The 27,443-nt window shown below is 41.3% G+C and overlaps 1 protein-coding gene across 1 annotated transcript in view; it reads left to right on the plus strand.

Annotated features, from left to right (window-relative positions):
* TRABD (TraB domain containing) overlaps positions 1 to 27,443 on the plus strand; it is a 60,407-nt gene that overhangs the window by 4,625 nt on the left and 28,339 nt on the right. Inside the window, 7 exon segments of the mRNA XM_029615817.1 lie at positions 5,929 to 5,985; positions 15,037 to 15,115; positions 16,110 to 16,276; positions 19,839 to 19,979; positions 26,723 to 26,737; positions 26,739 to 26,798; positions 26,800 to 26,836. Coding sequence (XP_029471677.1) covers positions 5,962 to 5,985; positions 15,037 to 15,115; positions 16,110 to 16,276; positions 19,839 to 19,979; positions 26,723 to 26,737; positions 26,739 to 26,798; positions 26,800 to 26,836 — 523 coding nt within the window. The 5' untranslated portion in view covers positions 5,929 to 5,961.

The following is a 27,443-nucleotide window of genomic DNA, read 5'->3' on the forward strand; positions in this document are numbered from 1 at the left end:
TTTTGTTGGAAGCTTTTTGTAGGAGATTTTTCAATCATTTTTATTTATTATTTATTTATTTATTTTGTTATACCGACTTTCATGACAAGAATCACATCAACCCGGTTTACAATTAACAATGTGAATAAGGCAGAGAGTAACATAGTAATCAGTATTCAAAATTCAAACACAGTAAACAATAGCATGGATGTGAGAAAGTTACAATAAAACAGGGAGAATTAACTTGGATCTGGAAAGGGGGAGATAACTGAACAGTAGAATCTTTACAGTGCAGCCAATTGCATCAATAATATAGTTGTCAGATTGATATGTAGGTGATATACTAATTTGTAAAGCCGACTGTATTATTTAAGCGCCCTCTTGGCTTTACACACAGAATATTGACACAGTGTATAGGGTTTCTGCTGAGGGAAAAAATCACCACTAAAAAGACAGATGGCAGATGTTGCACTTCTGGCAAGGATAATGCCCCTTTCATTTATACAGTAGATCTCTATGCGCCTTGACTCCATTTGGTGGCCTGAATGGCTGTTCCCTTTGTCCAGATACTGTGCTGGAACTCAGAATGGCCAGAACAATTGCCCAGACATTCACCATCTTCTGCATATCTAACACTGAGAGACTTCTGCTTTAGATAGAGGGGCCATATGCCATTTCATGAACATGTTGACTGGGGCTGAGAGTAGTGTACTGGTGCCATCAAAACCGTTCTGTTCCTGGTCTGCAGATGTTGCTAGAACCAGACCTTGGCTCTCCTTTTATTCAGAACTAGCCAGGAGTGAGAAATCATCTGTCAGATCTGCATCTCCTCTTTGTAGAGTACCAACTTCTGAGTCATTGACTTGATGCAGAGGATTTTATTTTATTTAAAGGTTCTCAAACATGGACAAATCTCAGAGCCTCATTGAGCATAACCATGATATCTGCTCATCCCTTTTCTCAACTTCTCAAAATACAAAGTAGCAGGGAAGAACCAACTTTATGACATAGGGCTTCATTTACTAAGCATTTTTTCTATAGGTGCAGAATGGGAGAAAAGCATTAGTAACTCAGGGCCATGGTCAGAAAAAGTCTCTTGCAATTTCATGAAACTTAGAAACCAATTAGAACATAAGAACATAAGAAAATGCCATACTGGGTCAGACCAAGGGTCCATCAAGCCCAGCATCCTGTTTCCAACAGTGGCCAATCCAGGCCATAAGAACCTGGCAAGTACCCAAAAACTAAGTCCATTCCATGTAACCATTGCTAATGGCAGTGGCTATTCTCTAAGTGAACTTAATAGCAGGTAATGGACTTCTCCTCCAAGAACCCATCCAATCCTTTTTTAAACACAGCTATACTAACTGCACTAACCACATTCGCTGGCAACAAATTCCAGAGTTTAATTGTGCGTTGAGTAAAAAAGAACTTTCTCCGATTAGTTTTAAATGTGCCCCATGCTAACTTCATGGAGTGTCCCCTAGTCTTTCTACTATCCGAAAGAGTAAATAACAGATTCACATCTACCCGTTCTAGACCTCTCATGATTTTAAACACCTCTATCATATTCCCCCTCAGTCGTCTCTTCTCCAAGCTGAAAAGTCCTAACCTTTTTAGTCTTTCTTCATAGGGGAGTTGTTCCATTCCCCTTATCATTTGGTAGCCCTTCTCTGTACTTCTCCATCGCAATTATATCTTTTTTGAGATGCGGCGACCAGAATGATACACGGTATTCAAGGTGCGGTCTCACCATGGAAGCGATACAGAGGCATTATGACATTTTCCGTTTTATTCACCATTCCTTTTCTAATAATTCCCAACATTCTGTTTGCTTTTTTGACTGCCGCAGCACACTGCACCGACGATTTCAGTGTGTTATCCCACTATGACACCTAGATCTCTTTCTTGATAACTATATAGCAGCTGATTGATTCTGTCTGTATAAATAGTAATAGTACATAGATCATGTTTTTTTTTTTTGCTATTGTTTGCTTGTTACATTTATTTTTTTTATGTTTGCTGTTTTGAAAAAATATTCAATAAAGTATTTGAAACTGAATTAAATAGCAAGAGATGGCTTTCAGGCCTGCATGTTTTCTGTACAGTGGTTATAGTGGTGTACTGTAGGTTTACGGCTTGTTAGTCACCAGTTTGAAAATATATATCTTAATATTATGGTTGTGAAATATGTTTATTAATGCTGTAAGCTATGACTCCAGCAGGTTGATTTTGGATAAGAATACTTTGAAATGAAACCTGTACAGACTGAGGCCATGCACTAAACGGAGCTGGTAGCAAAAGGTTGTTTTGTTTTTTTTTTCAACAATACCATCTCATCTAAATATTATAGGAATGAGATTTTCAGTGACTTATTTTTGCAATAAAAGTTTGTGCAAAATTAACAATTTGTGCAATTTTTCACATGAAATTTAAATTTCCTGCAAATCAGTTCATTAGTGATTTTTGCATGTGTTGCAAAATTATGCACAGAAATCCAGCAAATAGTGCATGCAGAAATTTGCAAATGTGATTACATGCATTATTTGCAGGTTGTCTGTGCGTTAGCCCCTTTTACAAAGGCAAATGCACATTTAATACATCGGTTCCTTTGAATGGGAAAATTCTGTGTAACGACCTGAAGAGTTTTATACAATGGAGTGGGATTACAGGGATGAATTAGTTTTCTTACACCCAAACTGTTGAGATGTCAAGTCAAAAGGGTTTTACTGTAATTCTGGAAATCTACACAGCTCCTTCCCTCACCTTGGTAAAATAGTTGAATAATTTTAAACATTTAATTTTTTCTTTTAATATTTATTCACAACAGCATTTCATTGATTACAAAAAGCAATCTAATTAACCAGTTTATGATGCCCTTGCTGATAATCCAGACAGCTATTGCTGTCCTAGAGAGAAATTTATTCTTAAAATAGTTTGTGGTTTTTCATAATTTTCTTTTGACTATTTTGAGTTTAAGATAAGTTCTTGGAGGAGAAGTCCATATAACGGTTATTAATCAAGTTTACTTAGGGAATAGCCACTGCTATTAATTGCATCAGTAGCATGGGATCTTCTTGGTGTTTGGGGTAATTGCCAGGTTCTTGTGGCCTGGTTTGGCCTCTGTTGAAACAGGATGCTGGGCTTGATGGACCCTTGGTCTGACCCAGCATGGCAATTTCTTATGTTCTTATCAGAAGTACAATGCAGTAAAACTGAAATTGAGGTCCCATTACCCTAACTACAAATTGTTAGTTTCTTTTTCTTCTGTTGGGAAGTAAATTTTTACAGATATCTGATTAGAAAAATAGTATGGTACAAAAATCAAACTTTGCTTTTTTTTTTTTTAGTTTCTTTCTTAAACTAAAACTTCTGGTATTCTACTTTTCTATATCATGTTGGAACTAAACAATCCCAATGTATCTTTACAGTCAATCATGTTTGTGTATCACGTGTGGGTTGGATCATCTGAGAGTATGCTGCTGATGAAGAGTAACACCTTGCTATTAAGTAACTGCAGTTCTCCATCGACAAACAGGGCTGAATTAGCCATGGCACGTGGATGATGTCATGTGATAGCACTGAACAGACACATCTCTCTAGCCTCAGTAAAGTCCTTTACTACTGAGCATCTGGGGAGTTTCTGCATGCGTGCTGCCTCATAAACCCCTCAGTGTTTTTTGTTTTTTTTTTCTGTCTGTGCTTCTCTATGAATATGTACCCTCTCTCTTAAAGTTCTTTATCTGTTCTGCATTTGCAGTTTGATTCCGTTTTTTCTTTTTTCTTTTGCTTTGCTCCCTTGGCAGCCCCTCCATAGCACATCTTAGAACCATGAATCATTTGACATGCCTTTCAGAGTATTCTGTTGTTTTTCATGGAAAGAGAATTTGATCTAAACTGACAAGCAATGGCAAGGGGGAGCAGGATCCTGGATACTCTTGACAGGAGTCTTAGATTTGGGAATGGACTCTGTCACATGACTTTTCTTCACACAACTTTATCCTCCTGGAGTTTCCAACACGTTGGTGGATCACCTTGACAGTTGTTGAAAGCAATAGGAAAGGTGACTATTTTTGCTCCATTCTTCAGAGCAAATTTAGATTCTCTCCAGATGCTTTTCGGCTCGAGTGGGATGTAGATCTGCATTCCCACCACTTCAGTTGGTGGCAAGGACAGTGCAGAAGCTGCTTGAGAAGTGGGCATGCCTTATCCTTATTGTCCCAGCTTGGCCTAGTTAAGTGTGGTTTTCCTACCTTAACTTGTCAGTTCATCTACCAATATTTCTGGGAACCAACCTGACCCTACTAATATAGGAGAGGGATCATCTGTTATCCAAAATTTACCTCCCTCAACTTGATTACTTGGATGTTGAGTGCTCTGTAGTTTTCTCATGGTGTCTAACCAAGGAAGTTTTAGGACATTGTGATTTCGGCTAAGAAGCCCTCCACCAGATGGGCATAGGATTTAAGTGGAAGCACTTCTCAACTTGGCTTACCAATCTCCATTCATCGTCTAGTAACTAAACTCATAAAGGGCTTGTGGCATATGAAGCCTCCAGTTGCTAAACCACCTGAGCCATAGGATCTCAGCGTTGTCTTGGCAGAACTAATGAAGAACCCCTCTTTCCCCCGCGCCCCCCCCCCCCCTCGCCTCTAGTCTGCCTCCTAGAATTTTCTTACATGGAAGGTAGTGTTCTTGGTCACTATCATGTCGGTGAACTGCAAGCATTAGTGTCATACATTCCATATCTACAGTTCTTTTCACAGTAGGGCAGTGTACACTTATCCTAAGTTTCTGCCTAAAGAGGTTTCTGCTTTTCATTTGAATCAAGCTATTGTTTTGCCTATGTTCTTTCCAAGACCTCATGTGTACGAAGGAGCCAAGGCCCACCATTCACTGGACTGTAAACAGGCCTTGGCCTATTACCTGAGGAGGACTCAACCACATCATCAAAATTCTTAACTGTTTTGTTTCCTGTGATCTTGAGCATAGCAGGCATAACTTGCACAACAAAAGGTAGGGGGGGGATTTAGGTAGGGCTGGGGGGGGGGGAAGGTGGGGAGACGCGGAGGGAACAGAGGCAGGCTGCGCGGCTTGGCGTGCGCAGGCTGCCGATTTTTGTGCAGCCTTGTGCGCGCCGACCCCGGATTTTATAAGATATGCGCGGCTACGCGCGTATCTTATAAAATCCGGTGTACTTTCTACCTCTCTGTGTGGGCTAGCCTTCAGATCACAAAGCTCATAAAGTGAGAGCCATGGTTGCCTCAGTGGCTGACCTAAGAGCCATGTCCACTGAAGACATTTGCAAGGCTGCAACTTGGCTGTCAGTTCACACTTCTTTGTCCCACTACTGTCTGGACAATCTCTCTCAAGAATTGACAGTTACTTTTAGGCAAGCAGTTTTGGACAGCCTGTTCACCCAGTAGTCCACGCAGCCACAGAGAATATGGGTTGCTTATTCAGTAAGTGCTCTGCTTGGGACTCCCCACATGTCATAGCTAATTCAGTCCTGCTTGTCGACCAGAGAGAGCAAGGTTTGCTTACCATAAACTGTAACAAGATAAATTAACCATGCTTAATACTTACCCAGCTCCATGGAGAATCGACTGCCTAGATGCATCTAAATTCTATGATTGAGTAATGGGTTCACAAGGCAGTGCATGTGCAAAACCTCTCGCCCATGCTCAGTAGTAAAACTTTACTGAGCTAGAGAAATGTCAGTTTGGTCCTGTCAGGCGATGTGCCCCACCTGTCATGGCTAATTCATCCTGCTGTCTTTAGAGAACCCCATTTATGATAAGCAAACTTGCTTTTCATTCACCATTCTGTGCAGTTGGGGTTTCTGGTACTGGCAGTTCCTGTTTTGCTTTTTATTTTTTTTTCTGTATGTGTGCTTCACCTTCTGAAATTAGTTCCTTTATTGGTTTTTCTTTTTTTCCCCCCTTACAGACGAGGTAAACTAAAACTGCAGTCCCTGCAGTAATGCAGGAGGAGCAGCAGCAGAAGGTAGGTTGGATAAAACAGCGGTGCAGTCTACTGTGAGCTTGGAAGAAGGGATTGGTGTAGTATCTTTTATCTCATGTTGGGCCAATGAAAGGTATCAAACCCTACTAAGATAAATAACTACCGTACTTGAAGTGTTATGAAATTTAAAATTTAAAAAATTATGAAATTATTGTAAGATTCTGGTCCAATATGAATAAGGCATCCTGTGATCTCCTACCCTGTGGCAAAATGAGAGCCAGATCTTGCCTGCCTGTTTCTCAGAATCAGTAGAAAAATACTTTTTTCAAAATACTTTTTTGTAGATAAATTTGACTGCTGGTGCACTTTCCAGAATAAGTAGGACTACCTTGGACCAGAACCGGAATGAGAAGGGAAAGAAGGCTTCACAATATAATAAGAGAAGCAGAGAAAAAACTTTTTTTCCTTATCTTCCTGCTCGACCAGTCAATGTATATGGGATTTCCCCTCCTTCAAGCTGATGGAGACAGCGGGAGCACCTCTTTCATGATCTCACTCTGGGTTTATAAGGGAGGACTGGTCCTGGTCCATGATGGTAGATGGATGCTAGCTCCCAGAGTGGTGGTACATCCTTGGCCTAGTTGAGCCTTTAGTTTTCAAGGGAAACGGTTCTTTGAGGCTGCTGCCCCCCACCTCCTCAGTAGAGGTTTGCTCACTCGACAGCAAAAAAACCAAAACCAAACCCCATCCGGTTGAGCTTCCTTGGGTCCCCTCACAGTGCTCTTTGGGGCTGTTGAGCACCCTTGCAGGGAGGTTTCTTCTTCTCCTCCATCTCAGAGGATTTGGGAACTGGGTGGGAGAGGGGGGTTCATTGGGTTTTGGATTGCTTCTCCCCCCCCCCTTTTTCCTTTGCTGCCTCTGTCTATCCCTCCTCTTTGCAGGGTTGCCACATGGTCATCCCTGCATTCCTTCACAAAGTATTACAGGTTGGATGTGAAAGCCAGGGCAGATTTGGCCTTTGGCGCGGAAGTATAGTGGACAGCCTTGTCTTCCTCTTTTCTTAATGAGGGAAGCTTAGGTAACTCCCATATGTATTGACTGGTTAACAGGAAGATGATGAATGTTAAATTATGCTGACTGGATAATTTTTCTTTCCTTGAGTCCTGCTAGACCAGGGGTGGGCAATTCCGGTCCTCGAGGGCTGCAAACCAGTCGTGTTTTCAGGATATCCTTAATGAATATGCCATGAGAGAGACCTGCATACACACTGCCTCAGTTGTATGCAAATCTATTCATGCATATTCATTAGGGATATCCTGAAAGCCCAACTGGTTTGCAGCCCTCGAGGACCGGACTTGCCCACCCCTGTGCTAGACCAATCCAGATCCTGCCAGGAAGACATAGGGTGTTTGGGATCAAGAAGCCTAGGAGCATCTTGTGAGAGGTAGCTTGTTAGAGCCCTCCCTTATTCTCTCTATCTATACCTCTCCCTTCCTAACCTCTTCAGTGCCACATAGTAGATTTCCAAATTGGGCAGTGAGGGACTCTTTCTGGGCGAAGGTACTTGGTAGAAGCTGCTGGATTGGACTAGGACCATATTTCCTTTTAAGTCCAGAGTGAGGTCATAAAGTGTGTCAGTCGTTGAAGGAGGGGAACTTCCATAAGTATTGACTGATCTAGCAGGACTCGGGAAAAAAAAAATTCAGGTAAGCATAATGTAACCTTTTTTAGAAGAGGAGAGAGACATTTTACAAATCATTTAGGAGGCCCTTCTACTTTAGCAGCAGATCTCTCTAGGAGCCTCTTTCTCTCCCGATCAAGCTTTCGCCTGGTTTCTTGTTGGTGCTAAGTGTTGCAGAAGTGCCAGGCTTGTTGGTTTTTTTTTTTGTATTTAGACTTCAGCATTCTTTCAGATTCTGAATGCCTCACAGATGGCATAGTTTATGTCTTTTAACTTTGGAAGGCCAGGAGGATGTGAAAGAAAGTGGAGAGAATTTTTAAAATATCAAGTTGTGTCTGCAGTGCAGGAAGGCTGGAACTATTTGTTGGGCTCCCAGAGTTTCATGAAATGTCTAGACATTGCAAAGCTTTGCCCCAGTTCTTATGTTGTGTTTTTTTCCTAGAGGTTCGATGTCATCCTCAAATCCCCTCTTTTTTTTTTTTTCTTCATTTTCTCTGGATTTGTTTTACTATGGTGGCAAGTTATTCTCCGCACATCTGCAAATGAGTGCTCCATGAAAAGAGTAGTGAACGCAAACATTTTAAATAAATGTGATCAGATGCTTCCAAATGTGTGGGGGAAAAAAAGTTTCATTGTACAAAATTAAATTGCATATGAACTTATGTGATTAAACAGATGAGCAGTCAGAAAATAAATGTAAAACGCCAAGAGAAGGGTGAAACCTGATAGTCATGGACCAGGACTGACCTGGAAGAAACCAAGAGCAAAGAAAGATATAGGCAGAATCTGACACTGCATGTAGAACTCTTTACTTAGTTTTATGTCTCGGCTTTGGTTGTGTGGGGTATTTTGTTTATTTTATCTTGCTTTATTAAAGTTGTGTGTTGGCTTTCTTGGTTTTTTTTTTTTTGGTATCCTCTTGCCAGGGATTGAAAATATTAAACTGTTTTAGAAGTCAGTAAAACAAAAACAAATTTTTATTTTTTGCTTTTACTTTATTTGTTTTGTAATAGAATTTTGCTCATTTACTCATTATTTCCTATTTTTTTAAATTTTTCTTATAGACTTTTTAATAACAATTACAGGAAAAACTTGTATACAGTTCTCACATTAAAGGCAACAACAAACCAATACATTTACTGTATTACAAGGACCCAGTAATGTCGTGGGGGATAATAAGATAAAAAATTCAAAAGAAATAATAAAAAAAAATCTTGGCGAGAGGAAGTTTTTTTTTCTATAGATCCTAAATTAAGTTGCTAAAGATAGACTCACATTTACATCAGATTTATCTTTCAAAAATGTCTCAAGATGTAACTCGTCAGAAAATATAAATTTCTTGCCTTGAAAAGTTTTATGAAACATCTGCAAGGGAATTAAAAAAAACAAAACAAACAAACAAAAAAAAAACCCCAAACAAACCCTAAAACACTACTTTTCAAGGTCAGGAAATGTCTCCTGCAGGCCTGAGTAGGTCTGGAGACATCAGGAAAAATATTAATTTTCTGTCCACAAAACATATCTTTATTTTTGAAAAATGTTTCAAAAACAATTCTTTTCCTTTCCAAAGAGAAGGAAACAAATAGTGTAGCCCTCTTGTTGATAATATCAAACAACTCTTCCAAAAAAAAAAGAAAAAAAAAAGATATTCCTGTGCTATTTTCATTATCTTCTCCTTGTACTCCAATCATTTTGTTAGATTGATTAGAAAAATAGAAAATTTTTGAAATACAAGGAGTATTATCCTCTTCATATAACTATTTCCTTGAGAAATTCATCAGCATATGAGATGTTTAAAAAATCTCGGAAATGGTTTGATCTCATCAAATTTTCAATATTTTCAGTTTCAGCATGTAAAGCTAACCTATCTCTAATATGCAAGTTCTCAGCATTTTGTTCCCTGCACTTTAGAAGACAAAACATTAACAAATGTTTCTAATTCATAAATCTTTTTACTTTGCTCTTCAGTTGATAACCTATTTGTATTAACCAGAGAAGAGAGATGTAGATTAACCTGAGTAACATTTAGAGTCTAATTTTGCTAACATCCTCCACAAGTCACCCAGTGTGACATTGGGAGGTTCTTCAGTGTTTAATTGAAGGCGTCCAATGACTGGAGGGGAACTCCCTGTGATAACCCTACCTGGCTGGGTAGTTAAAGAAGAAACTGCCTGAGGAATCACCAGGGGGTTGTGGAGGAATTGGACCATTGCCAGGGCTCAGAGACACTAACGGGCTAATTTTAAATCGCCCGTGCATGTAAAATACGAGGGTTATGTGTGCAGTTTAAAAGGGGGCCCTGCCACGCATGTAACCCCTGTTTACACGTACAAGAGCCAGGCCGAAGAAAGGGACGGAGCTGGAGGCCGCCGGTACAATGCCCATTTGCCGCAGTGCCAGGGGATCGCGTGCCGGCAGACTGCCGGTGCACGCAACTTACGCCAGCTCAGGAGTTGGTGTAAGTTCTAAAACAAAGGAAATTAAAAAAGAGGGCCTTTTAAGGGGTTGGGGAGGGAGTATGGGCAGGGGGGGTAGGGAATTGGGGAAGGCTGTGATGCATTGCGCCACAAAAATTGCATTATTCAGCTTCCCCCCCCCCCCCCCCCCTTGAGTGCGCTGCCCTGGATTTTATAACATGCACGTGCCAGGTAGCACACGCATGTTTAAAAATCTACTCCTAAGATTGCCCCCAGCGCAGTCCTCCTGTGGCATTGCAGTCAATCTGCTAACATGAGCATCTGTAGGGCCGGTGTTACCTTGAGGAGCAGGGGAAGATGTAAAAATCTTAGCTTTTCTTTTCTTACCCATCAAGCTGCTGATCCAAAGGTTAATAGAAAAAATCACTCCCCAGCCAAACGGACGAAGCCAGACAAATCCACGGGGCCCTTTGGCGCGCGTGGCTTAGGCGCCCCGGCTGTGCACTGATCCGCTGCGTGATTTTAAAGGGCTTGCGGTCGCCCTGATGACGTAGGCAGCCGTCCTTCCCAGATGCAGAGGGGAAGGCAATTAAACATAATTCAGCTGCCCGATCTATCCCGGCAGCAAAGGAGCTCTCTAGCAGGGTGGAACAGCAGGAGACTCACAACAACTCCTCTCTCCTCCAGGGAACCCCCCTATTTATTATTTTTATCACACTTTCATTTTCCCTCCAGCCTATTTTTACCTTGCACCACCCCCCCTCTCTCCAACCTCATCACCTCTCTCATTGGCCCTGGCAGCAGCAGTGTCATCTCTGCCTGGGCCAGTGGCACCAGCAGCAGCAGTGGTGCCTCTCCCCAGTCTAGCAGCAGCAGTGTCCCTTTTTAAGTTTTGCTAATGCCTGGCTAACAGCAGTGGCCTCTCTTCTGTTGGGCTTGGGATCACATCAGGCACAAAGCCACAAATTTTAGGCATCCAGGTAACTTGGTATCTAAGATGTTATCAACTTAGCAACGCTCAATATGCAGGGCGGATGCAAGTAATATTTCTGTGAGTTTGTTCCCCCACCTTGTTGACTCTTCCAAGTCTTTTGTGGTTGAGGTAGATAGTATCTGCCATCTTTGGGTTTAACAGTAATCTTCCGAGTCTCTTTTGGGTTATGTACAGATTATATCTATATAAACTTGATTGCCTGCTTCATGTCCATACTAACATCAAAGCATGATATGCATACATATAAAACCATAGAGTGCCAGAAATTTTATTTTTATTCTTTTCTTAATTGTAATGTCTCTGTTCTTGAGATGGAAGAGTAAAGTCTGCTTCTTTCCATTATGGTGTATTAATGTCATTTGATTTAGCAGTGGTATTAGGGGTTGTTTCTTCATTGACCCTCACTTTACTTCCTTTTATATTCCCTAATGATTTCTCTTCTTTCACCTCTGTACAAAACCTGACTGCACAGATTAGCCATACTGGCGGCTGCTTGTTACAAAAACAAAGCATTACCGCTGATTACTTACTCTGAAGGTTGCACAAAAGACACTGCAGGTAGCAGAGGCTAGAGGCTTTAAAAAAAAAATCTTTTATAATTACATGACATAAACCATGTTTCAGAATTGCTCTCAATATACAGCAAGTAATTAAAAAAAAAAAAGTTTGAACAAATCACATAAAATTTGGCATATATGAATAAAGTCCATCAATGAGGAATCAAGAGAACAGAAGCAAATAGAATGAAGAAAAAAAATATAATACTGATTGATAACTAGTCAAATGTGATTAGACTTTAGAACACCTAGATCTTATTTATTCATTGATGGGAGTTGAGGTAGCGCTCTCAGATTCTTATAAGAAAACAGAAGATGATCAGGATCAACACAAATATATACTACTTCCCCAAATACCCCCCAGTACACTAGCAGGGGAACAGGAGGAAAAAGGTAACCCCAATTCCAATACTTGTTGATGAAAAGCAAGAAATTGTTTCCCACTAGATGATGTAACCCTTAGATAAATCGGGGAAACATCTTAACTAATTGCTCCAAAAAGGGGGTCATTCCTATTTTTAAAGAATCAGCAGAAGATAAAAGTCCCTATCCAACTCCATGGACAAAATCATGTCACCCTATTTCTAACTTCATCATTTGATATCTTAAGGCAATCAGTCAAATTTGTATTAGAGGCAACAGGAGGGGGCGGAAGTACATTTTGTCTCTATCAAGTAAGTCCTGCAGTTGGCTTGAATTTTAAGCATGGCCTTTAGCATAGTATGTATGTATTTATAAGCCACCAGTCTGAATTACTTGCTCCCTGCAGGGTACAGCACAGCATCCAAAATTAATATTAGCAATTTTTAAAAATTCTCGATTAAGCATTATCAAACATAGAATCAAGTAAACATTAAGATCAATTAAGTTTTCTAAAATATATTGAAACTTATTACAATGATAAAAAGCCTTTACTAAAGACTTATAAAAGTCATACATTTTTTTTTTTTTCCTGAAAAGCTGGAAAAGCTTTCAACAGGTAATCTACTTCAGAAATCATTCTTCTGATCTAGCAAGCCAGGCACAAAAGAAAATATTCAAGCTGAAAATTTGATGGGTTTAATGGGAAATGATTCAGGTGAAATCTGTAGAAAAGGAGGCTTTTCCAGCAGAGACTAAAGTTTGGATGGTATGTTTTTGTTTTCTGCAGCACAGATTTATTGTTGTTCATCCTTATTTTCACATTGTGCTGTCAAAGCAAACTCGGTGGCAGTATCTGCAGTTGAGTTATGACTCTCCCTTCTTCTCAAGGTTAAAGACCTGTACTAGTATCTTATAGGGGGATGGTTGCCCCAGAAATAGCAGCCGATGGATCTGCACCACTCTCTCTCTCTCTCTCTCTCTCTCTCTCTCTCTCTCTCTTGGTGAAAGTTCTAACTAAATAACAATTACTGATCCACATCTGTTGCTGAAATAGTGAGATCCAGCCACTCAGGCCCAGCTTGAAATAAAGCAGGTGCTGCACCATTAGAGTGCATTGCTTATACAGCTGAAATGTCTTATAGAATGTGTGGATTTAGTAACCTACTGAAAAAAGTCTGCCTTGTACCATCCTCGGTCAGCTAAACAAACATTTAAACATTTTAAAATCTGAGCCACATCCCCCAACCAGTGTAACAGTAAATACAGCCATGCATTTTATTTTAATTCCTTTCCTAGGGATCTGAGGCATGCAAACACGTAAAAACATATCCCCTTGAGCTGAGCTGGGCCTTTGTTACCCCAGGTTGCATGAAACTGCCTAAAGCTGACTTTTGAATCTATGCTGACTGCTGGAAGTCAGGAATCCACTTCTGAGGCATACTGGGATAGCAAGACAGGAGAGAGATTAAGGTGCCTTTTTTTTCTCCTAGATAAAATTTTCTGACAGGCCGATACAGTAAAAAAAAATGCGGGAGAGCACCTGCTCTCCAGACGCACGCCCAAGCACCTCTCCTGGGCGTATGATTCTGTATTTAAATGAGGCCAGGCACTAGGGACAATAGCATGTCCCTAGCACCTCCCTATTAGCGGTAGTTGTCAGTGGGTCCGACAAGCGATACTCTATTTTATTGATGTCTGTTCTCGAACCCGCTGACAGCCACGGGTTAGGAAAACGGACGCCGGTAAAAGTGAGCATCCGTCTTTCTAACCTGCTGTCCGGCGGGCAGATTAAAAAAAAATGTGGGGTTTTTTTTTTGTTGGGTTTTTTTTTTAAAGCTTTGGTTCCTTCGACTTAATATCACTTGACTGCACATTTTACTTTTCAGTATCCTGTGGATTAACTAATAGCCTCATCAACATGAATTTGCTTGTGATGAGCGCTGTTAGTTTTTGGAGGGGGGGTGGGGTTGGCCGGGGGTTTTCGACATGCGTCTATTACCCCTTCTACAGTAAGGGGTATAGCACATCGAAAACGCACGGCCAATTGCAGGGTAAATGGTGCCCTCGGCGGAGCGCACCTTACTGTATTGGCCTGTTGATTGATTGGAGAGGGAAAGGCCCCCAGTTAACATGGATTTCATTTTAACTGGTGGAGGCAGCAGCAGCGGGTGAGGGCTAGGAAAAGGGGCAGAAGAAGCATTCCCTGCAGTATATACCAGGGCTCCTGAAGAATCTGACCCTCGGTGTTGCAGTGGCTTTATTGGTACAAGTCAGCTCTTTGACAGCCAATCACGTTACAGGAATTCTTCCTGTCTTTTATAGTTTTACATCACATGTTCATTAGTCCAAGCCAGCTGGCACTTGCCAGTCACTTCCAGTTTGCATTGCTGATCCTTCTCACTTGAATCCTGTTGTCTGAACTCCCTCTTTAGCTTGGTGGCAAAGAAAAATGACCAAGTGAGGTGTGGGTTGTTCGTGTGGTTTTTGTTTGTTTTTTTATGGTTGCCAGTGCCCGCCTGCCGTTCTGCCACACTGACTAACCCATATCATTCCGACCAGAGTGTCTGCAGAAACTTCACACCCTTTCCTTTCTCTTTCACCCTTTGGACATTTGCATAACATAAGGGTGACCAAAGACAGAAAACTGGAGGAGTGCACCAACACCCATATTTTAAGGCAGGCGGAGTTTTTGCCTTTCATTTTGAGATCCAGATAATTGAGAATTTGGTTGCACTGCTTAGCTGGAAGGCTAGAAGATTATAATGGGCATCACTTCAGGCAAGCACATGGGACCACTTTTAAAGCATACAACACGACAGCTCTAGAAATTACAAAGTAAAGCCAAGTCCAGTAAGAACACGAATATTTTGCAGCTTAATTGGAAATCCCAGATCCATGACTTTTAGTGTCACCTAAGGCCACTTTGTGGGTGTGTCCGTCCCCCCCCCCCCCCCCAAGCCCTAGCAGGTCATGTATTTGTGGCAGTTAACTCTAGGCTATAAAGGGGTGGAGGCAGGATGACTGGAATGGACAGCCTTCACAATAATGGAGATGCTCCTTATATTTTTCTTTCCTGTGTAGGCTGCTGCAGAACTGATGCCATCATCAGGTGCCTCAGAAGATGGGCCAAACGATGCTTCGGACATACAACGCAACCTTTGTACGTTATTTCTTCTCTTTGAATGTTACATAGAAAATATTTATTTCCCCTTGTTTGTTCAACACCCACAAAAAAAAGTCCTCTTGCCCTACTTAAATATTCACATTTCATTTCTGTATATTTGGTGTTCCTGCCTACACATGTGACACTTGACCATTGACTGAAATAGTAGGTTACCAAAAATACTTTTCTCCCAGGGATTATCTTTGAAAAGAATTGCTGCAGTAGTACAAATAACTTTTTTTGGCCCAGAAATTCCTCTTTTTTTCTTCCAGATCAGTCAGACCAGTGCTGGGGTTCTGACACTGAGGCTGCAATTGAAACTACCTGAGGATTTTTTTTTCTCTATTTTAGACTCTCCCTCTTACTGTTTCTAGTCTGACCTGAGGCTGGTAGCCATATATCAGGGCTCCAGCCTGAATCATAGGCTCTAAATCTGGCCACCAGGTGTGGCCCTTAACAATGACCATTACTACTTCCTTAGCTAGCCCAGAGTGTGGAAGATCCAACACCGGGATCAAAGCAGGGACTTTGTCAACCCAAGATGAATAACTTTTAATGCATGAAGATAAGAATTGACAAGATGTGGCCTGTAACAGTGATAGTGTCCTCTAGTGTTGGCATTTCCTGTCTTTCTGTGGGGTGGTTATTTCTATAACTCCCATTAGTTGTCTTCAATATTCCTGTAACTTTTCTTCATCATAAAGGAATTCAATATTGAGAGATGATGTTACCTGATCACATTATAGGTAGTACTATTGAAAATGTGAAACCCAGTAGGTTGTGATTCCTTTTTGCTGGCACAGTATAAAGTTTATATAAAGATAGGGTAATACATGAGCTTTTGAGATCACATAGATCTCTTCTGCACACAAGCTCTTGTTGGACCAGTGAAAGCTATAATCTGCCAGCAAAGGACTCCGTTATTGCTGCGATTGTTTGTCTCTTCTGATAATGCATTCTTAGTTTGCACGTTTGTGTCTTCCTTTTCTAGCTGATGCAGATGCATTTCAGATTCTCTGGGAGGTGAAGATGAAGAAGAGGCAGAAGCAGCCCACACTTCCGGACACTGTGACAAAGCTGGTTACTGACGACGGAGGCAAGGTGTATGTAGTTGGCACTGCCCACTTCAGCGACGACAGTAAAAAAGACGTGGCCACGGTAAAGGGGCTCTTAAGTTGCTTAGCCTTTTCATGTAGAGCTGTTTGCAGAAATTAGGAACAAAAAGAGAAAAGAACCCAAGAAGTAAACTGATTTTTTTTTTTTTTTGTAATATCTCATATTGCTTTAGTTGATCTGAACTCCACAGTTTTGCCATTCTTGTCTGACATCTGCTATGTTGGTTACTGACACTACCAAATCTTGTCAATTTACGATAAAAATCAAACAGGCATATATGACATTTCATAATATCTTCAATTTTTTTTTTGTATTTAAGTATTTAGTGTGTCCTTTCGAAGCTACCCAGGGAGGGTTATAATAAAAGCATAAACACTGCAATACACGTAACCACGAAGCACCTAGCAAAAAATAAAAATGATTACAATGACCATGTAAAAGGCATCACATTCCCTAAGCTATGCAACACATGTGGCAGTTCATTTCATCAAACTGGAATTGTGCAGGAGAGTACTCGTAACAAACCTTAGCTGACCTAATCATCTTTAGGTCAGCTAAGATGGAATTACTAAGAGATTTTCTCCTTGGGAGCTCAAAGAGCTGGCAGGCTGCTCCTTCAAATAAGCAGGGCCCAAGTCAGAATTTAGAGGCTATAGCTAAGATCTTCAACTTGACCTGATGAACAATGGAGGGCACTCAGAATTGGTGTAGTATGGTCTCCAGACCCTGCCTATACCAGCAGTCTAGCTGCCATATTCTGTATATGCCCAAATGCCTTGTACTCCTTAACATTAGGCCTAGATACAAGCCATTGCAGTAAGCTATATGCACCATAATCACTGTGTACAGGAATTTTGCAAAGTCCAACTGGGTATTATTTGATCTTCCATAGGCACTGATTTAGCCTCTCTAGTAGTGAGTTTTATTGAGCTCTCCTCCATGGGGGCCATATAACTGAATGTCAGCAAAAATTTCAAAAGCAATTCCATTCTCAGGTATGTTTGCTACTGGCTCCATATAGATATTAAATAGAAGGGGAGAAAGCTGTGCCTTTTGGGGAGCCCCAATTGTTAAAGAATATTTCTTAGGCACAGTTGTCCAAACTTACAAATTAGGATCTGTTTGAAAGAAATGCCCGAAAACAAGCCAGCATGGTTCCTTCACTCCCTTTCCAGCCAGGTGTTCACTAGAATTTCATGATTTCATAACTCACTCAGAAATCGCATTTCTTATAAAAAAAAAAAAAAAAAAAAAAAAAAATCAAGTGTAATGTAATTAGGAAGAGTACCCGGATAGCCTGATGGTACTCAGGGTACCCAGCTTCACTTTGTGAGTCAGTGGTTGGCGTCGCTGAGAGGGCGGTGTTCCCAGTTCCAAAGGAGAAGGAAGGTGTTCCATTTATTAATATGCAACGAGTGAGCCAAACAGACTGGCACTTGGGGCATGGTGGGAGTTGTGGTCCAGAGGATTGTTGCCCAGACTGGATGGGAGGGGAAATAAAATGTGGAGGTGATATAAGCCTTCATTCACAGCTACCCAAGCTTTCTGATACCAGTGCCCCAGCAGAAGCTCAGAGAGACCAAGAGGAAGCCACTAAGCCAAAACAAAAAAAAATAGAGCGCAACATGAAGATTGCTTCTGCAATTTGTAGGCCTTGCTGTTGAGATTAACGTGTGAATAAATAGATGCAGAAATGTTTATGTAACTGGAGATGAACAAAATGTGTTATGGTTATTTTCCTAGTAAAATTTTTAAATTTATATTAAATAAGACATTCTGTTTTATTCCCAGCAACTAGTGTTTGTTTCTTTAGTGCAAGTAGAAGCAGAAAGGATGGGTAGAAGCTTCTGAAAATAAAAGGGAATGAATTGTTGAATACAAGGAAGACAAGTGTGAGCTTTCTGAGAGATACGAGGATAAAACTGTTAGCTTGCAAGACTGGGAGCCCTTAACAGGCTTCAGTGTCAGTGTCTCGTCCGTATTCTAAAACGTAGAAAATGTCAGACTTAAGTTCTCTTCCAGACCCTTGTAGAATTTGGACCTTTCAGAGCTTTCCAGCCATTGGGGTAAACCTTGTAGCACTGGGCTGGCTCACTGCTGTGTGTGACACCCTGGTTCAGTTCCTGCACCCATTTTCTCCCCAAACCAGACCTCCGGGTGGACAGAGTACTGAAAGCAGCTGTGGCCACTGGCTAGAACAGCCACTTTACTGGCTGGGAGTGGTGTTCATAAAGACCCCTGGAAGCTGTAAAAGCAGGCTCATGGCGCTGTAACTCAATAGGAGTTGGTTCCAATTTGTGCTGGAAAGCCCAAAAAATCAGAAGGGAACTGTTGGGGCTCATAAAGGAAACCTCAACATTGGACTTTTAGATAAGAACATGCTTGGATCCTTCTGTGATATAGCACAGGTAGTTATAAGAAGGTTGCTTGGTGCCAGAGACCACAGACATTGCTTTATGTGCAAAGTATTAACATTTTCAGTCACTTTAGGTCTTCCGCAGGTATTAGAAGCTTGATTTTGTTAACACTAATCCTTTGTGCCCTGCTCAGGAATGACACGTGATTGGTTTTTATTTAGTTTTTGCCTTGAAGTTTGCTGCTGCTCCTTTGGATTTCCAGCTCAGTCTGAACAGTCCCTGTTTGGCTACAGTGCCATCAGCCTTCTTTCACAGCTCCTCAATTGTGTTCATCTTAGCAGCAAATCTTCAGCCAGGGCCAGAAACCATGGCTTCCTTCAGAGCCTGCCTAACATGGGCCCAAAGCCTGGCCACTAGGTGTCGCCACTGAGCCGTGCCTCAGACCCTTCCCTCCTGCCAGGCTCTGCAAATACTTCTAGGGCAGGATCCCTGGCCCTAACGGATCCATGGAATGGAAAACTTGGATGAGAATCAAACCGAGGTCTGCCACATGGCAGCGCACAGCATTTGCTACTGGCCCATTTAACTTCTGATTTTAACCCCTTTCAGGACAAGAAAACACAATACAATAGGCTCATTGATGAATATATTCGGGGTGGACCGGAAAGGGGTTAAAGATGATGTGCTTGATACTTGCCATAGAGCTGAAATTTGGACTGTGCTTGTAAGTGGAAAGTATAGAGAAGAAAAGAAGTTACTTGGAACATGTTTTTTATTTCAGATGTGCTTAAAAATTGAAAAATCTTAATTTTCTTTTCTTTTTAAATCAAAATGTAAACATGTTTTTATGAAATGCCTGCCTATATCTCAACTTTATTCTGTGCTGCCCTGCAAATCATCCTTATGTCCTTAGCTGCCAGGTGGTATTTTCTGGCCAGAAATATGACACAGGTTAGGAGGAGAATGGCTATAGATTTGTACTTCTCCAGCAAGTCTCACTTTCTGCTTTAATAACTGTGTGCTCTTGAGCATTGAAAATTATGGATTCAAGTAACCCTGGGTAGTCCCTGGAGCCCATTGAGTGCAACAGAGGAGCGGTGTTAAAGGAAATGTCATTCTAAAAGTATGACTTTGTATTATATGATCAGGATTATTAAGAATGACAATTTGCAAAGTTCTTCTAAAAGTGTCAGTCGACTGACTTAAATATTTTGTGAATGCTTTTCAGCAAATGCTCTTTATTGCAGACAATCCAGGAGGTGCAACCAGATGTAGTTGTGGTTGAGCTCTGTCAGTACAGGGTTTCCATGCTGAAGATGGATGAAACGACGTTACTAAAGGAAGCCAAAGAAATCAACCTGGAGAAACTCCAACAAGCTGTCAAGCAGGTATGATTCTCTCTATACAAGTTAAAGGTCTGCCGTTGCAGGTACTAAACTAATTAGCATAGATGAATGAGGTGACATTTGACCTGCAATGGAGCTGTATTTTGAAAAATGTGCTTGGTGGTGCACGTAGTTGTGTTGAGCTGTGGTCACAGCTTGGAAGCTGTGATTTAATATATCACAGATCCTGTGCACTGATGCTCCATGGACTAAAAAGGATTTTAATTCATTTATGCTGCTTCTTGTAGACTGGACTCCAAGGAGGGCTCTTTTGCCCACCATGCCTTAGCCATGGTTTCCTGCTTACTATTGCCCATTGACTATTGCGGGCTGAAACAAAAGGTGAAACTTGTGGTGAAATATGGCGCCAGCCTGTGGCACTTAATTATGTAATAACCGGCAGTATTCTTGAGAGAGCTGGAAGACTCCTGTTCTATCGATCTGTCTCTCTTGCTGAAATTATTTTGAAGTATTGTTATGAGCAGTTGTAATCAAGCTGAAATCATGAGGGATAGCTAAAGTTGCTTGTTTCCAGAAGAATGTGTGTGTATGTTTTTGTTTAAGTATAGTTCGTGGTCAGTTGGTATGTATGTATGTAGCATTTCACTTGAATGCAAAAAGGGGCAATTTTGCTGCACAGGTGGCTTTCTTTTGAGACTCAGCTTGTGTAAAATACTTGCTGTAAAAGCGCCAGTGAATTTTGTATGGGTGGTGGGGACATGGTTGGTGGAAATCATGTATCTACTTTGAAAAATGACAAGTGTGCCAGCTGTTTTATTCCCCCCAATGTAAATGTCCAAAGGTAAGTTCCTTTTGCAATGTGGCTAAAAGTACGCATGTTGTGAACCCCGCACAGGTTTTTTTTTTTTGGTTTTTTTTTGTGTTTATTTTTTAGCTGTTCTAAAGAAGGAAGTTTTCAGACAGGCTTTTTACCCTGGCTAAATTACTTTTTGAAAATGGCCCTCTCTTATGGGGGGAAAAGCCCTTTAATACATCAGGCTCTGTAAGTTTGATCATGGCCACAAATTATGACTTGGTCCAGTGATTAGAGTTTCATTGTGGGATCAGACCAAGAGAAGTTAGGCTGTGAAAGATGGCTTTTATTTATAGGTCTGTGGTTGAAGGCCAGATAACAGGCAGCAGTCTAGGAAATCAGAAGGTGGATACAGTAAGACAAGTTCATCATCTTTTCTGGCATTTTGGAAGACAAAGTTGGTGCACTGTGAAATAGGCTTTCCAACTAGCTTTTTTTCTCAGGACAATCTGTTGTGGTCCTGGTTTAATTTTAGTACATTGGGAGCTTATATGGAAATCTGACCTACAAGTCCATGCATGCAGTGAAGCAAAACCAGGACTGGATGATTCTATTCAGAAAAAATGGAGCCAGTTAGGAACCATGAGTCGGGGCCTCAAAAAACCCCAGATACTTGGTGCAGAATGATTCTTCCCCGGGGTACTGAGCAGGCTGCATATTTTCCTTGCTCCCTCTGCTTCTCAACATGGTAATTAATTTTACTGTGACTATTTGCTGATTAATGCTTTCACCTAGATTTTCTGATACCATTCTTAGATTGTGGCATAATATGTTAGTGTACCCAGTAGCAGTCACTCCCTATGTGGTTTCATGTAATTTTGCAACAGATTCAATATTTTAATCATGTATGTACACTGTTTTGCTGAAACTTAAAAATAGAAATAATTTTTATTCAGACACTCTGGATTCAATTCTCTCTTAATCCATCTTGAACCATTCAAAACTGGGAAACGGTCTGACAATTTCTCTCTTAGAATTCAGTCTCTATGGTTCATGTGAGCTGGATTGTACATAAATACTATGGATGCTGAAAGGGCACAATATCTTGTGTAGCCTTCCTTACTACAGAGGAGCCTCATTGGGGTTAACTAAGACCAAGTGCTGGGTCCATCCTGTACAGGGGTGGGAAAAAATATCTTCAGGATACTTAAAGAAATGGGACTATAGTTGTCCAAAGACCATGCTTCACTCATGTGCTGGTGCTCAAACAAATACATAAACAGGTGCAGATCCAAAACTTGCTCAGTGGGGATACCATGACAAAGTGCTTTTGTTTGGATAATGCATTCGTACTTTCAGAAAGCTAAAAGTCTTCAAGGGATCCTATGAGAATGAATTGATCTTTACCAGCAGGAAATCTTTGGGGCATGGCCTGAAGGACACCCCAGCTACCTGACTGTCCAAAGCAGTGGTTCTCATCCTTTTTTTCTGCTGGGGAAACATCCGACAGATGGTTCTCACATGACACACTGAACACATGACTGTCACGGGGCTGAATTTAAACATCCATTCTGCATCCACAGGAACTCCTTCAACTCCCAACAATGGGTGCAGAGCCAGAACTAGGGCATTAACCCGTACAACTCACCATATAAAAAAAGATGTTCTGGTGACATCTCAGTAAAAGCAAAACAACCCCCCTCTGCTACCAGGCGCAATAGCCCTTCTTATGAAAAGATGATGATTTACTACCAATACATGTCCTATTGAGAAAACACAACAAATAAGATGGGTACAAATGCCTACATGCTAGTAAAATACTTCACCCTGGTCACACACACACACAACCTACCTTCACCAAGTACAGCAAGACCACACATTATAAATATGGAGACAAACTGGAATGGAAACCCCAAAAAAAGCCACTGCATGCAGTGCAAACCTGGAGAAATGGAAAGAGAAATATAGCACCTAACATAGTCCCAGGATCTGCAATAATGCACAGAAACTAATCTGTACAAAGTTACACCTGCATTATGAAACACATAACAACCCTATCTATGAAAAGGCAACACTACAAATATTAAACCAGGCCCTAAGCACTAATACACCTCCTATTAGGAAAACAGAACAAGCCAAGCTGCTATAATACAGAAATAACTGTAAAACTATATTAATAAATGTTTCAAAACAGCTGATGAACAGAATAACGTCAAACAATTAAAACTCATAAAAATTATTCAAAAATTGTCCAAATACCAATAGAATATTTCAAAATGGCAGACACATCACATAATACTCAATTAAAATGGCAGTCAATCAAAACAAACTTTAAAAAAAACAAAAACTTTCCTTCCCTCTCCAGCAACTCTGCTACTCCTTTCCCTTGCAGGTCAAAACACACACCAGACACAATAGTCCTCTTCTTAGGGCCCACAGACAGACACAGACAGACACGCCTGTCTGTCTTGTACTGTCAATCACACTTGCACAAACAAGCTGTCAATCACACATGCTCACTCTCGACCCCCCCCCCCCCCCCAACTCAAACGGCAGCTGCAGTAGCCTCCTCCAGCCCCTGTAGCCCGAGAATGAAGAATCCCATCAGCTAGCTCTGTTCTTTCTCCCATCGCTGATCACTGGATGCTCTTCGTTTTAGTCTGGGTCCACGCTGCTGCCAGTACTTTCTGCAGCATGGTCTTCTCTTCTCCCTTGCGCCCCACTGTCCATCACTTTCTGTTCCGGGCTGTGGGGGCGGGAAGAAGAAAGGACCATGCCACTGATGCTGTTCCTGTCCGAACGGAACGGCAGCAGTGTTAGAAGAATTTGTGCATCTTACTGAGATGGAGAGGGAGGAAAGCACACCCGGGGCAGTGGGTCACCGGGAAGCCTTGACACATCTGCCAGTACTTGGCGACCTGCTGGTTGAGAATCGCTGGTCCAAAGTACAGATTTGTTTGAATCTCCTTCTCTTCGCCTCACTGTCCATTTCTGAGAGTACCTGATTGGCTCTTGCCTCTTACTCCTCTTCAGATTCCACGCCAGTCGGAGTAGATGACATAAAACACCTTCTCCAGTCAGATTTAGCAGACTGCTGGAGATTCCTAGACTTACTTCAAGGGAATCCAGTTCAACATTACAATAGTATACAGAGTTTTCTTCTCCTGGAAAAAAAACCCCCAAAGAAAGGGTGAAGTATCATCCCTTGAGCCAGGGGGAATACTCTACTCCTCCAAAAAGAGTAACAGGCAAAAAAAAACCCTACAGTGCCTTTTCCACTCTGACAAGCGTCTTTCTCAGGCAGCCACGGCAATACTTCTGCACTCCTGCAACTTACTGCAGGAAGAGAGAAGAGAACCCCACCTCTCTCGTCAACGCCGCTCTCTTCTGCTCTGCCTCTAGAATTCTCTGTATTAAACCTTAGGCCATGAAGCATGGGGGAATGCTTAAATAGTTCAATCCACTCTTACCTACTTTCACTAATCACCTCTTCTCTTCAAGGGACACATTTCCCTGATAAGGATCCTATGGATCTTTATATCTGGAGTTTATACTCTGACCTTTACTTAAAACCTTTTACCTTCCCAATGCTGTTCTATTTTTAGATTTTGTTTTTAAAACTCATTTTTCAGTAACAACACAAGAAAAACAACAAAACGTGGTATAGTAAGCATTTTAACATCGAAAAGTGTGATTAGTGACTTGTACTGTGAGTAATTTTGTTTCTATATTCCTTGAAATGTCTTTGAAAGGCTTTATCTGAAGTCTGTGATGATGGAAAATGTGAAACTAGCAGTTTTGGGGAGGTGTTGCTCTGTGGTTTAGCTCATGGATCTGTGCCAGTCCTGGCCACACCTTTTAGCTGCAGCGTCTACCTGCAGTTCTAGATGTAGAATGATCCTCCTTGGAGGGAAAGGGTAGGGATTATATCCTAGAGCAAGCACTGGATGGAAACTGCTCTGATCCTGTTTGACCTGCTTCATATCCGAGTCGCTGGATGAGGTAATAACTTCTTTCTTTTTTTTTTTTTTTTTTTATAAGACCATTCCCTCTGCCTGGATGGTGATCAAAGATCCAGCCTTCCTGCTTCCCACAAGCGGTCACATGTTAGCACTGTGGCTACAGTTGAAATTAGAGAGTGTGGTGCTTCCAACCCGCCAAAATAAGGATCAGGAGAAACACTTATTTATGCAGTAGTCTGAAATCTTTCTATGGTTTGTGATTATATATGGAAATAGTAGTACTTATGAATATTAGTGTGAACGATAGATGCCACCATTCTGTCACATCACGTCATAAATACACTTCTGGTCCCACTGGTTTTACAGTGGGTAGGGTTTAACATGAACAAGTCTAGAATAATGTATTTGGGGCATGGGCATGCAGCACCTTAGCTGTTCCAGGAAACTTGTGATTACATGCCCTTCAATACCAGATGCAAGCCCAGCAGCCTGGTTTCTCCTGCTGAGGAGCTGCCTCTTTGCATAGATTATCCTCCTGGCACATGTGGGCTTCTACCACATCGTTACAGCTAAGGTCTGATCAGGCAGCATTGTATACAAATATTGACGAGAGAGTTTTAAAAGCAAGAGATTTTTCTTAGAAATGGATTCATCTAATTCATTTAGCTCCTTAGTTTTATCTATAATGCAAACTAAAATTTGTGTTAAAAAAAATTGTAGTACAATACTGTCTTTTTTTGCTTTAATCTGCACCATAAAAATATGCTTTTATGCATACAATATTGCAAGCTGATCCACATTAGAGTAAACCAAAATCTTTTTTTTTTTTATGCCTAATAAGTTTAACAAAATTAAATTTTCTTTGTCTAAACCTTTTGGAGACTTGTTTATCCTGCCCCCACCCTCCATGAGTTAAGGAGAAGGTACCTAAACCTTGCACATCTTTCCAACTGAAACAAGGATCAGCTGAATAACTTTTTTTTCCCCTTTCCCCATACTAAACAAGGTGATGACAACATTTTCCAAACATTATCAACTCCAGCTAAAAAAGTGTTTATTAACAACTTAAGCTCTGTAAGGCCAGTGGAGCTCTACCTATTCATTTCTTTCCAAAATGTATCCTTTTTTGGTATGACTGACTTCTTTGCTACCCCATCCTCCTCGCTGGATGGCATGCCAGGGCAGCTCAGGGAATCTGGTTGACTCTGAGGGCTGGAGGGAAGACACCTTCAAGACGAAGACTGTGTTGCGACCCTAGCTGCAGCCACCTTCCTTCCTTCCCTCCTCATGCCCGAGTACACTCCCTCCATAGCCCTAATGGATGTGGGGATCTAAATTTGCATCCCCCATGTACCGTACACAATGCTATGGCCTGAGCCGTGGAGCCAACCCATTCATGACTTCTTTATAACTAAGTTGGTTGGTCTATATTTGTATCTACCATATTAAATTGAAATGGTATCTGAATTGCTGATCCTAGTGTCTTTATATCCCTCCCTGAGTATTCAATACCAAGTACATGGAATGTTTTGATTAAGATGAGGCTACATTGAGAGAAGTATAATGATCTCTGTAGATTTCAGAGACGAGGAAAACAATGGCCACCACTGTGATAGCTCTTGCACTCATCTTGAATCAAAATGTGACTCACGTCTGGTGTTAAACACTGAAGGTTGAAGTTTTGAAGGCTTTGCTTTATGGCTGTGCTGCTTGGTTATAGCTGGTCTTCTGTTCTACTAAATATATGTTGCTTTTAAAAGAGTTGATGACTTTGCTAATGAAGTGCATGAGGTGAATATAGATCATAGAAAATCCCAAGAATGTGAAAGCCCTTAAAATCTAATTTAATGTTGCTATCACATGGGCTGCTAATTACACTTTTTGAGTGCATTACTGTTCCAACTAGACTGATTTTCATTTCTTTTGCTTGTCATGCAGGATTTTATTTAATGATAGTGTCTCCCAGAGCTCCTTAGCTATCTCTACAGGTTACATTTTCCTTTGTAATGGTCATCTCGCTTTCTTCCTAGAATGGAGTCATGTCTGGGACTGATGCAGATTCTTCTGTTGAAGGTTTCGGCTCACATCACGGAGCAGCTGGGTATGGGCCCCAGGAGGGGAATTCAGGGAGGCATTTAAGGAAGGTATGAATGGAAAGAATTTATTTTGTTGTCAGTCTAAGGCCAAAGGATTTGCATCTTTGTTTCCAAGTAAAAACTCAAACAGCTGATTGTATTTGTTTGATATGGGGTGCCTCTGGTCAGGCTGAAGCATGAAACATTGGGTACAGTGGCTAATCCATGAAAGTGAGATGTTTTGTCACATGCTAGGAGATAATCAGGCCTATACAGTACAGTGCGCTCCGGTGGAGCGCACTGTACTGTATAGGCCTGGGCTAACAGTGCACTCCAGGTGGAGTGCACTGTTAGCCCAGGTTTCGACGCACGTTTTCGACGTGCTAGCTTTACCCCTTTTACAGTAAGGGGTAAAGGCGAGTTGAAAAGGCACAATCCAACCCCCCCCCCCCCCCTCCCCCCCCCCCCCCTCTCCCCCCCCCCCCCCCCGAAACTAATAGCACCGCAAACATGCAAATGCATGTTGATGGCCCCTATTAGTTATTCCCGCACGATACAGAAAGTAACGCCTGCCCGTGCCGGGAAAGTGTACGGCAAAGTAGAAAAAACTGCTTTCTGTACACCCTCCAACTTAATATCATAGCGATATTAAGTCTGAGTCCCCAAAAGTTTAAAA

The sequence above is a fragment of the Rhinatrema bivittatum genome, chromosome 9, assembly GCF_901001135.1.
Source record: "Rhinatrema bivittatum chromosome 9, aRhiBiv1.1, whole genome shotgun sequence".
Classification (NCBI taxonomy): Eukaryota; Metazoa; Chordata; class Amphibia; order Gymnophiona; family Rhinatrematidae; genus Rhinatrema; species Rhinatrema bivittatum.